The sequence below is a fragment of the Protopterus annectens genome, chromosome 2.part0 (genome assembly GCF_019279795.1).
Source record: "Protopterus annectens isolate FY-2018-M chromosome 2.part0, PAN1.0, whole genome shotgun sequence".
NCBI classification, from domain to species: Eukaryota; Metazoa; Chordata; order Ceratodontiformes; family Protopteridae; genus Protopterus; species Protopterus annectens.
This window is the reverse complement of record NC_056728.1, coordinates 1,838,500,840-1,838,513,589: the sequence shown is the minus strand read 5'-3', so window position 1 is coordinate 1,838,513,589 and position 12,750 is coordinate 1,838,500,840. Positions and strand designations below refer to the sequence as shown.

Here is a 12,750-nt window from a genome sequence, read left to right as displayed (position 1 = left end):
AAATAGTCTGTGTAAAGGACATGGTGTATGGTAGATTCCTGTAGGCAAGCTAGGTTATTTTCCAAATGTTGCAAAATTGCCACTTGCCCTTCAGACAGGAAAGAATAAAAGAGCAAAAGATTATCCTCTTTGCCCTGGGGTGTCCACGAGTGGTGTGATTTCAGACTTGTAGCCCCAATTGTCCAGGAAATAATCCCGAACAAGCCAAGGAAGTCATCCCCTCAGTTACTGTTGACGTCACCTCAGAGATTTGTTTGGGCTATATTTCTTGATGCCATGTGACATGCCAGGAGGAGCCTTGGGAGTAGTTGAAGCCACCAGAAAGCCTTCCACTCATTAACCATAGCATCTTAAGTGGGAGTGGTTGTTCATCTAGACAAAGTATCCTGTGCCACCATGTTTGATCAGTTTCAGGGTATTCAGACTTCTTTCAGACAGTTGTATGATTTGATGTCTGTCATTCCATTGTCAGCATTTCTGCTTCTGGCATTGCAGTCCATTATGATAATCTTGTGGAGAACATGTTTATGGCTCAGCCCCAGTTTGCTTAGCTTCTTAAAGTGGCTCTGAATCTCTGCCCATATTTAAAGAATGCTAGTCTTCAAGCCTCTCTTCTGTTCACAGGTTTTTACAACTTGAAGCCCTTGTTGGCTTGCCATGCTTGGCCTTTCTCAAGGGTTGTGCAGCCTTTACGATGAGCTAACATTTCCTCTGAGTGGTGTCAGAAATTTCCTTAAACCAGGAGACAGGACGGCTTATCTGGGATAGGAAGCTTCTAGCACAGAAGGACCTCTTTCTCTCCAGATCTTTTATGCTGTGCACCAAATATTAAGTTCTAAAACTGTCATAATCTTCCATTTAAAGTTGATTTTTGTAAGAGAAAAAAAAGTTTAATTTCAAGTACTTTGATTTCTGTTAGTACCATTGCATTTCTGATTAACATTCTGACATAGGGCCAGATTGTGCTATTTTTTTTTTCTTTTAAAGTTTCCAATGTTTTCTTCCATGTGACTCCATTGTGGATGTCTGTGCTGTAGCTCCATAATCTTTGGTTCATATCTTTATCAGGCACTATTGCTTATATTCTGACCCTAGGAGCTGGGCTTCCATTGGTGTTTGAATGAATTTTAATGGCCCTGTCTGAGATTCTTGGCATTTAAAGCAATGCGCAGGACTTCCTGTATCAGCTATAAAAGATGGCATTCACTGTATCAGGTAATATTGAGGGAGCTTATATCATTTTTGCTGTTTTGCTCCCTGTTGTACATGTTTCACTTAAGTGGATAGGATGAACTGATGAGCACAGGAGTTGGTCTCTCGGATGTAAATTGTTGTGTGATGATGTGACTAGGTTAGAGGCACCCCCATCAGAGTATAGGAATTAAAAATAGGAAAAATAAGCCAACTGGAGATTGCAGAATATGAAATCCTTAACGACTCACTTCACAGTAACCATATCATAGATCAATTGATAGGATGAAGTGTTTTGCTTATCAGTTATTTTTGCAATGTGTAAAACATCAAGTTTTAAGAACCACCATTTGTAATGCAGTGTAAACACAGTTAGAAATGTAATAGCATGATGTTAGTATGTCTTTTTGTAGACCAATGAAAGAAAATCTAAATGTATTTGAAAGTTGCAGTTCAAGATTCTAACTTCACCTTTCCTTTACAAAATGATATCTTGGTTTTCTTTTGTGATTTTTTTTTTTTTCATTTCTGAATGCTTGTTTATGCGGCACTGCATATTGTGAATGAATGCTGGTTGCTTCTGATCTCTTATATGGTCCATAATTGTAATCTTAAGATTTAATGAGACATGGATTAAGATTTAATGAGCCCTGGATTAAACAAAGTTTCCTAATTTTCCTTTATTGAGGCAAGTAATATTTATAACCTTCTTCAATGTTAGGGAAATTTCTCATGAGGTTCCTCTTAATTTTTTTTTAATTCCTTCCTTCATGTGTTCCTATACTGTGTTGTGCCAATGTTGTATGATCTGGAGATTTAAGAGGATGAGCTTTTTTTCATCATTCATGTTTTAATTGGAACGTGAAAAAATAAATGTCTCGTAGTCTTTACAGCCATATTGTGATAAAAAAATTGCTCTGCTGTTTAATTTACCTTAGTGTTGTAACATATCTTGTTTGGAAATTTGCTTGAGGGTTTTCTTGTCAGACAGGCATTGTATGAGTTAATCAGCTTCAGTGAACAAGTGTACCCAAAGTCTTGTGAGGTAAGATGGGTATTGTGTTTATTTTATCTGTAAATGACCATTGCAAGTGTTGCTGACTGAGGTCATAGCTATGCACATTGTTGCACAATGAGAGTGCTAATAAAGCTACTCAAAAGATAGGGATTTTATTCATTATTGATTATCTGCTTGATCCCGTTTAGAGTCATGTGGGAACACCAGTCTTTACTGGCAGGCTGCTGGCATAAAGCAGCGAACCTGTCCTGGATGAGATGCTTATTCATCACAAGATGCGTGTCTCTCACACACACCTTTGGGCAGCAAACTATTGCATTTCACCTGTCATTATTAGACTGAATGGTAGAAGGCCAAAACGCATGCAGCTGAGACTAATTGGACTAAAGATAATTTGACTAAAAATTCACCAGTGAAATGCACATTTGTACATTTTGCTGTTTTAGGGCAGCCTCCCACACCAGCACATCAACAATCACATTTTTCCCATTTTCTACATGGAGTTGGGGTGTCGTGTCACTTGTTGCCATCTCTCCCTATTCAGTGCCACTCTCCTTCCTTCCTTCAGCAATCATACCTCTCACAGGTCTTCTCTCACAGTCCATCTATCTCATTTCCGCTTTCCCTCTTCCTGTCTGCCCCAAATCATCTTCACCAGATTGTCTTCTGCTTTTCTGCACATGTACCTGAACCATCATAATCTGTTCTTTGACCTTTTCTATAATTGGAGCCACATTGGCTTCTGTTGTGATGTCCTACTTTCTTCATCTGTCCCACAGTGTTCATCCTACAACACATTCTAGACACTTCCTGACCATCACATCTAGTTTCCTCAACAGCTCTGCCTTTACTGTTTATATACCTTACTTTTCAGCTTCTTTGGCATTCTTCTGTCATACATTATCCTCGCACTCTGTTCCATTTGGTTGCAGCCCCTCTGATTCTAGCTTTGACCTGCTTATTCAGACTTCACTTCTCCTTAACCACCTGTACCAGATACTTGAAGCTGTTAACGTGTTCCATTATTTTCCCTTCTGTCTCACTTTTTAGCTTCTTCTGATATCCCCCATGTACTGCCATTGGAGCTGTCTTCTCTGTACTCAGTTTCATCCTAGGTGACAGTTTTGCATTCCATTCCCCAACCCTTTGCTGAAGTTCTTGCTCAGAATCTACCCGTAATCCCACATCTGCATATAACAGTTTTGTTGACCTGTCCCCCTCAGACCTGTTTGCTAATGAAGTCTGTCACAAGTATGAAGAGCAGTGGGCTCAGAGCTGAACCCTGATGCACACCCACTCCCACTGGGAATCCCTCTGGAAGACTGAACACTATATTTGAGTCATTGGGCCCTTGTACATAGCTTACACTAATTCTACCAATGTTTCTGAGACACTGAACTACCACAAGACTGCCTAAATCAGCATTCTTAGGACCTTGTCATATGCTTTCTCCAAGTCTAGTAATGCACAGTTCAGCTCTGTCTTCATTTCTAGGTTCTTCTCAAGTATGTCTCACTGCATACATTAGGTTGGCTGTGCTGCAACCTTATCTGAATCCAGTCTGCTCATTTCCTGTCTTATTTTGTGCTACTTTGTGTATTCATTACCAGTCACCATGTTTAGAGCTTTCTTGCAGTGTGATAGGTGTTTGATACATCTGTACTGCCCACAGTTGTGAATATCTCTTTTGTTCTTGAAGACTGGCACTAGTATGCTTATTCTCCAATCATCTGGGATACATCTGTCTCGCCACACTGCTATGAGTACCCTCAGGAGCCATTTCTTCCATATCTCACCCAACATCTTGATCATACCTGCTGTGACCTCATCTAAGCCTGCTGCTTTCCCTGACTTCATTTTCCTTGGTGCTGTTCTTCCTCTATGGTGGGCTCCTCCTCTTCTCTCATCCTAGGTTGTGTCTGGGGCAGCACAGCTTCTGTGAGGTTTTCTTCATTCAGAAGCTGTTGGAGATGCTCCTTCCATCTGTCTTTGATGTCCTGTGGACTGGTGAGCAGGTTGTTGCTGGCATCCCTTATGAAGGGTGTTTGACTATCTTCTTCATCTTTCTGTCTTTGCCTTGCAACCTGATATAGTATCTTTGTGCCCCTTACTGAGTCACTTTCCAGAAGGTGGTAGAGTGCCTCTGATGCCTTGTTCTTTGCTATTGCAACTCCTCTCTTAGTCTGTTTATCCAACCAGTATTCCTTCCTAACCTGGTCTGTCTTTTCTAACTCCCACTTTTTCCTGCATTCCTTCTTTCTTTTGATGACTTCCTGGACTTCTATATTACAACACCCGCTTTCCTTGTGTACCTTATTTCCATACCTGGCTCGAACACATCTGTTCTGTAACCCTTACACATGCTGTTTTGAGGCGCTGCTATTCTTGTTCAACTCCACCTATTTCTCCTCCACCTCTTGATGTGCTAGAGCCCTGAGTAATTCCTTGAACTGTTGTGCTTTCTCTCCAATCAACTTCTAGGTCTTCAGCCTGGTCTCTGTTGACCTTAGAGCTCTCTCTGAGCACTGCTTGCAACTGGTTGTGGCAACTGGTGGTTTATGCTGTGGGCCAACTGTTTCACTGGGGAAAACTTTGCAATCACTGATTCTACCCTACTGCTCTTTGCTAGGAGGAAATCTACCAAAGTTGCATGTTGGCCACTGTTGTATGTGATCTTTGTGACTTTTTCTGAAATGTGTTGGCTACCCTCAGGCCATTTAGACAGAAGTCTAGAATGGCCTCTCCTCCTTTATTCCTGTTACCCCATCCATGTGGATCCAGGCAGTCCTCCTCCTGTTCTGTCTGTCCCGATATGTGCATTCGGGTCGCCCATTGCCAACACCAAGTCCTGTTGTCCTGTTTTATCCAGTAGGTCCTGCAACTGCTGTCTGAATATACTCTCTCCCATCTTCCTCACTATTACAACCCTGCTGTGAAGCATAGGTTGAGATTATGAATACTGCTCTATCTTTACACTATAGTCTGATTGCCATGAGGTTGTCACCACTTCAGATGACATACCTCACTGTCTTCTGAAGCTTCTCCCTCACCACGATTCCCACATCATTTCTAGCCTGTCCTCCACCTGAGTATTAGACACTGGACCCCAAGCCAATTGGCTTTGCTACACTGCCCTTCCTATGTATCCAGGAGACAAGGTGGATGTCTGTTCTCCTCTGTACCAGCATGTCATCCACTTCCAAGCCTTGCCCTGTTGGTGAACCTAAATTGGGTATGGTAATTCTTAGTTTGTTTGGCAGTTTGATTAGTTTTACATCCAGGTTTCACTAAACAGCATTATCTCAGGTAACCCAAGCTGGGCAACTAGACACTGGCCGGCCAGTAGCTTATTGACCCAGGACTGCTTGGTTTTATGACAGGCGCACATTGGTCAGTAGGGGCATATACACCTTTCCCACCATTAGTAAGTGTCCGTGGCATAGGTTGGAGTAGGCCGGGTCTTCAACCCACTTATCACTAGCAAATACCCATGCCTCATTTTGACAGTATTAGTCAACAAGACCAGAGCACCTTGAGCCATATTTTACACCATTGACTGGCTAGCCCTGCCACAGTGCACAGTCTGTGATGCGTGCTCTCCTGTCTTGAGGATAATGTGCACCACAGTACATGCCCAAAGTGGTTGGTCTATATAACTGTTGCCCCTATAGGACACCATCTAGAGTCTGTGCTGCTGCCTATGACTCCACACCAGCACACTCTGAGCTGAACCTGTCCACTTCCTTGCCAGTATACCATAGTGTCCTTCCTGCGGTATTCTGTCTCAAAGGTCACATAAATCATAATGTCCTAATGGTGTAGGTTATTTGTAAAGAGGTCTGGGGGATGCACAGCTGCCCACGTGGTGCTGTTTTGCATGTGTGTGTGTAAGGGTGAGGGGTGCTCTTGGTTTGCTAACGTGCGTCAAGTATGTTCTGTTTTGTCACATTTAAATTGCGAATTTTCAGTAAATTTTTTTCAGTAATTTGTCTTCAGCCAGATGGAATTCAGCCTCTAGTGGCTGGGAAACCAAACAAGACAGCAGGACAGCACAAGAAAACAGTGTGAAACAGCAGTGCTAACAGCCACTCTGCTGTGCTGCTGAAAAGAGTTTTTAGGTCTTTTGGAAATAAAAGTAATTGTGATTACAAAATTAAGTATCTCAAAATTATCTACAAACCTGATGGTGTAAACGGGAAGAGAGTATTTGTCTTTTTTCTGCACCAGCATTTAACCTTCGTTATTTATTTTTTAATTATTATTATTATTGTTAAGAGCTTTGACTGTGTTTAGGTAGGACTGGTTTGGAGCTTTACTTGCTAGAGACATCTTTTTGTTTGTTTTTAATTTAGACCAGCATGTTTCAGATATATTGTTTGAGAGTTTCTCTTTTAGTCTTGTTTTATTTTATTTATTGGTTCCCAGTGCATCTTATGTGCCTTGTCATGAAGCCCGTCATCAGAAATCTGCTGTGCCTTCCCTAACACCTGTCCACTTTACCACCTTAAACTAGGGCCCTGCAGGTGGTGGAATCTTTATTGTAAGCAGTCCATGAATGTGTGTGAAGAGAAGGTCAGGATATCCTGGTACAATGTCATTGTGACAGTTCTGGAGGACTTTTTTTCCTATACTATACTCACTGCCCCACACGTTTCACAGTGTCTATTAGATATGCATGTGTTTCTAGACTTAGTGTTCTTGATCTACACCAGTTTCTAGTTCTTGGCTGTAAACCCACCCTGGGATAGGTGAGCTGGAAAACAAATGATGACTTTGCTAGGATTGTCTTGGCTAATCAAACCTAAGTTACCTACATTGTACTCTGGGATCTATTTCTTTGTGCTACAGAGATGGGTTTTGAGGATTTCTTTCTAGACTTTGCTTTTATTAGCCAAAAGGGTGAACAGAGTCAAGCCTTTTCTTTCTTTTGATTGCCTTAGTTATTATCTCAGAGCAAATGTACACATGTAGGCACATGTAAATATATATGTGCATGTGAATTTGGTCTGCTTCCAGACTGGAAGAATACAGGTGGTGGTAGTTTGCTTTATTAACAGGTGAGGTGTCAACTGAAGTAGGGGAGTTTTTCAACTTGCAAGCATTTATTGTTGTTACCATTATTACTGTTATGTGAAGCAGTATTTTAGCACATTGTTTAGAAATGGACTTGTTAAAATAACTTAAGGGAGTCAATTTTTACAGTAGTTTTTCTAAGAACAGTTGTGACTCCCATTTTAAGACATTTGCACTCAAACAAAACTTTTTCATCGGATCTTGATGTTGTACACCACCACTATCTCTGCATCACTCAGTTATTTTATTGTGTTGTTCATCAAAATTAAGCATCAAGGAAAACACACCAAGTGCAGGGAGTATGACTGACTGCAGGTCGTTGAAGATGCTTATGAAAAGCAATTCATAAGTGAGTTTATCTGGTTCGGTTTGAACTTTTGGAAGCTATAGCTCTTGGAAGCTATAGCTCTCAGCCTCATACCTACAGTATATTACTATGAACATTTTTAAAATATTAATACTGTTAACTTGAGAAGTTGACAGCATAAGTGAAAGTGAATTACCATGCATTTTCTGAAGTGAAAAGTCTGACTGTAATTGTTATTAGTGCAGTCCACCACCAGGTACAGTTGGGAGGCTGTGTGCTGCATATTTACACAGTTTTGATCTCTGCATAGTTCAGTCCGTAGCAGCTGGCTTTTTGCTTCTGTCAGAAATTCTGTAAAAATTATTTTAGTGAATCATAATTTTCTATTTTCATTACTTTTTTGTTAGGATCAACATGATAAATCTTGATATTTTGGTTTTCATACCACAAGTCTTTCTGTTGTTCTGTCTTTGTTATTGGTCAGTTCTTTATTGTTTTAACATCTCTTCACAGGATGCTACAATTCATTTAAAATGCTTGCAAAGTATTTCTTTATGGCTGGATAGTTTAATGACCTTACAAGAAAACATTTTCATTGATAGTTGTTTGTGGTTGTTGACCTAAGTTCATAACCCTAATTACAACAAAAAACGCAGTTAATCTTGTAGTCACTGGAATACGTTTCTTACTGAGTGTTTTTTTAATAAAATGGATCTGGTCCAGTATTTTAAATATGCTGCTGTGGAAACATGGTGCACCAGTATAACAGACCGACACATTTACCAAAGTTAGATAAAGGACTTTAAAGAATGCCACTTTAGCTATTTATTTTATTTTATTGCATTTGTTTACCGGGAAAGTCCACTGGGGCTTAAGAGCCCGTTTTCAGTGGAGGCCCGGGGAGAAAAGCTCGGACAAGAACATAGATACAGAAAAAAACTTAAGCATTAATTGGTACAGAAGTAGAAACAGTGTTACACATAATGGTTACAGTAATATATACAGAATATATACATAAAAGCAGGAATTTAGTTGGTTTGATTGCAGTAATATATATAGAATATATACATAAAAACAGGAATCTAGTTGGTTGCCAGATGAATTCTGAGAGGTATAAGCAGAGATATATTAATTAGCATTATTGTACCAGTATCAACAAGTGATAAAAATAAATAAATATGGAGAAAGTATCATCAGTCAGCAGTAGTAAAAAGCATAGTTTAGTTATCATATAAGGAGAAGGAAGAGGTAAAGTTATAGAGCAGGTACATAGGAAGAGTTGAGATGACTTTTCAGTATTTGTTTGAAGGTGGTGGTGCTGCCTGTGTTTGTTATGGAAGGTGGAAGTGAGTTCCATGGTTTGACGATGGTGAAGCTTCATTAGAACGCCACAATGGTGTGTTGGTGAGTTCGTACTGAGAGTAACACTAGTGCAAGTACAAAAGTGTGTTTTAGTTCTGAATTGGTCAGCTCGTCATTCAGTGAACTTGATTATAGTAAGAAATTGGGGTGCATGGAGCTTGTTCTTTTGGGGGGGATTAGTCCTCCACAAAAAATGCATTTGCAGATTACTATATGGAGACTGTTTTGGGCTGTGAGTGGAGTGCATGCTACAAGTGGCCTTTGCATTTTTGCTGTGTAAGGTTGTGAAGGTGCCTGGGGCTTGAGAGACTTTCTCTCTTTTGAATACCAATGCAAAGAAAAATTAATTTGGTAGGGGTGAATGTATGTAGTAATAATGACTCTTGCGTGATGGACTAAACTGTCAGCATTTGTTTATGCCATGGTTAATTTTATGTGCATGTTGCTTAGGTCCTGGTGCTTCTGTCATTATTACGATGATTGTGAGACACTCAGATTACTGCTGGTTGTATTAGTATGGTGTTTACAAGATTGTTACATGATATTATAAATCATCTTTAAGACCAATTTTCATTTTAATATTTTCTTGTATCCTAGGAATGCTCTGGTATGTAGCCATGATCATTTGACATTGTTCCTTACGCTGGTGTCTGGGCTGGAATTCATTCGATTTAATCTGGACCTGGTAAGATTTTTTTTTTTTTTTTTAAACACAACCCCACAGCTGCCAGACATGCATAGCACACACTGTCATCCATTTAAAATAATGATGCAGTAACTTAGTAATTTTCTGTTGTTGTTGACAACGGAATTAATATTTAGCAGAAACCTTGTATGATAGCCGTTCTAGGTTTACATAGAAAATCAAGTCCCAGACCGAGACTGTTGGCATTTTGCACAGCACAGAATAAGATACAGAACAAAGGTAACCATCTGGCCAGGCTTGCTTGCACACACATATGCAAGTTTAATAGGCAAGGGCCTGATAAGTCACACACAGTTTAGCAGTATATTTTGTTTAATGGATAATGTTGATCACAAAATGCACTAAAGTGGGACTGTGTGCAGATCCAAAGCAACAGAGCAATCTATTGCCGGCTGAACACTTTACTATTAAAAGTCCATTTTAATTTTACAGAACACAGGTTAACATACTTATTTCTGTCTTGTAGACTTCATCAGTATTTCAAATAAAGCAAAGCTTTCTTCATATTTATGTAATTAACACCACATTGTATGACTCCATGCAGCACCTTTCTCTGCAAACAGAGCATTTGCTAATCTTTTAAGTAAACCTCATAGCTTCAAAGTACAGATAAAGAATTGCTGATTAAATGTTGGGACAAAGGTAAGAGGTCTGGACACATGGGTCAGGAGAGATGCTGAGCTGTCAGGTAATCAACTTTTGGTTGTGAGTTTGGTCAGATGGCTAGGGTAGTGGCTAGACAGACCTGGGAATAACTGAATAAGTTTTTGCAGATGTGGGAATGTTTTTTTAGATAGAGTTCAACTTCCATTTCCAGAAGAACTTCTCAGTTATACCGAATGAGGTCATGGGCATGGAGTCTAAAAAGAACCTTTTCAAGACATCAGTAGTTGAAGAAGCAGCAAGGTGATATGGCCAAATGGTTGATGCTTGTTATGACCATAACCTTGCGCCCCCCAGTGGGCATCATAGTGAGGGAAGCTGTCTTTAATAAAGACGAGGACTTTATTGCAGTGGTGGCTGGGACAGGATTGTCCAGATTTGACTAGTAGGTAGTGATAAGCCAGGAAGTCAGCAGAAGCAGTTGACAAACTCAGAGGCCAGGTGCTGGAAAATGTAGTGAGATGGTTGATATTAACTTTTGGATTGCCTTAGAGGTTGTGGCAGACTGTGACATCTCGGGATAGGGGGGTGGAGGCAGGATATTGCTCGTGCTGTTCTCAAGTAGGAGTGGGGAAATGCTGATCCTGACTGAGGATCATTGTTTAGAGGTTAAAGGAACACTTTGGGATACCCCCTGAATCCATGGTTTGCTCTTGCTTGAGGAGGCAGTTCTAGAAGTGTTAGATGTTCTTTGTGTTTCACTGTTGCAGTCATCACCTGTGGGTTATTCTGCTGTGGTAGCCCTCAGCTGGCCCAAATACCAGAGTCAGTGTTTTTTTGCGTTGGCTACAGTTGCCTGTAGTCTGACGTTAGGTTGCCAGTGCTATAAAGCAAGTCAGCCAACGTCATTACATCAGTCTTTCTTGCTGTGGAGCCCGTAGCAGAAGCAGTTCGCACGAGTGCCGGTCAGTCGCTACCAGAAGTCGAATTTCAGCTGAAAACGTCTAAAGCTAAGTACCCCATTGGGGAGCCTTTTTTCTTGCACTAACCGATGTCCGAAAAAGTTAACAATTGTCTTGCCCATAGAAAGCAGATCCCACACTGAGACTTCCACTCTTACTGCGTCACTTGTGTAGGCCCAGACCACGATGTCCCTCATTGCCGGTTCTGTGCCTATTTAATGCGAGAACCATTTGCTGTAGAGGTCTTTTCGTCGACAGTTATTTTCATGTTCTGTCTTGCATTTCGATATGGCGTCTGTCAGCCAACAATCTGTAGATATTCCGAAAAAATGTAGAGAAAGATAGAGACAGACCACACAAGGCTAAGCCTTCTGACCCTACCACCAAGCAGATAATCAGTTCTCCGGAATTCAGTGAGGCACTTTCGCAGCCCCTGATGCCCCGATTCAGTATCTATGCAGACCTCTACTGAGAGCCTTTTGGAGTCCAGTGTGCTGCAGAAATCTTCTCCATCTTCTGAACCTTTGGCTGTCTCTGCCTCGGTTGGGTCCGGCTATCTCTGCCTCGGTTGGGTCCGTGCTACGCAGGAACCACCTTCTGAGGAGGTCTTTCGCACTACCGAATCTAGACAAAAAAAATTAATCCAGCTTGGGCCCTGATGCCCTCCCCTGCTCCCAGTAAACCTGACAGGTACTACAGAGTACCGGATTCTCACAAATACCTGTACAGAAATTCTGCTGCAGACCACAAAGTCATTACACAGGGACCTGAAGGAGCTAAGACTAAGTTCTGCCAAAAATCCTCTTCCTTCTGACAAGGATACCAGAGCTGTGGACAGATGGGGTAAAAAAGTATACACTTCTGCAACCTTAGCTATCAGAGCACTCTGTTGTCAGTTCCATATGTTAAAATATCAACAACACACTTTAGAACTATTAAAACAGAAAATTGCTACTTTTCCTGACTGTGCCAATTCAAGAGAGTTAGCAGATTTTCTGCACTCTGCTTGTCAAGTGGCCAAGCACTCATTACAATGTGGATATGATGCCCTAGAAGCCTCTAGCAGGGCAGCTGTGACAGGATCTGTTATTAGGAGACATGCATTGCTGTAGAAACAACCTCTCCCTGATCATGTTAAGTCTAAATTTATTGATTCACCCCTAGATAAGGAGCACTTGTTTGGGGGGAAAAAGCAGAAGAGGTGCTTAAAAAGATGGAAGATGAAGCAAAATCTATGCAAACAGTAAAAGATTTCTTTCAGGTTCTACCACCCAGGTTCAGCAGGAACTTTTCCTGTAAGCACTGAGCCTTCCCTGCACCTAGCAGACAGGGCCAAGGTAAACCCCGCAGGGACAGATCATCCAGATCCATATCCCAGGGCCAGCAGAGAAGCAAACAATGGGCCACTTCCGTCTCTAAGGCAGGGAGTTCTAAGCCAACCTTCTGTAGCAAACGCTCACAATGACCCCCCCCCCCCCTCGCCCTCCCTTCACTCATCAAAGACTAGGAGGAAAGATCTCCCTTTCCA

At 41.1% G+C, this 12,750-nt stretch overlaps 1 protein-coding gene across 2 annotated transcripts in view; it reads left to right on the top strand.

Annotated features, from left to right (window-relative positions):
* Positions 1 to 12,750, top strand: part of PLEKHM2 (pleckstrin homology and RUN domain containing M2) — a 1,089,177-nt gene that overhangs the window by 364,585 nt on the left and 711,842 nt on the right. For both annotated transcript variants that reach the window (XM_044061870.1, XM_044061869.1), the window contains exon 5: positions 9,549 to 9,636. In XM_044061870.1, the coding sequence (XP_043917805.1) occupies positions 9,549 to 9,636 (88 nt within the window). The remainder of the gene's footprint in view (positions 1 to 9,548; positions 9,637 to 12,750) is intronic.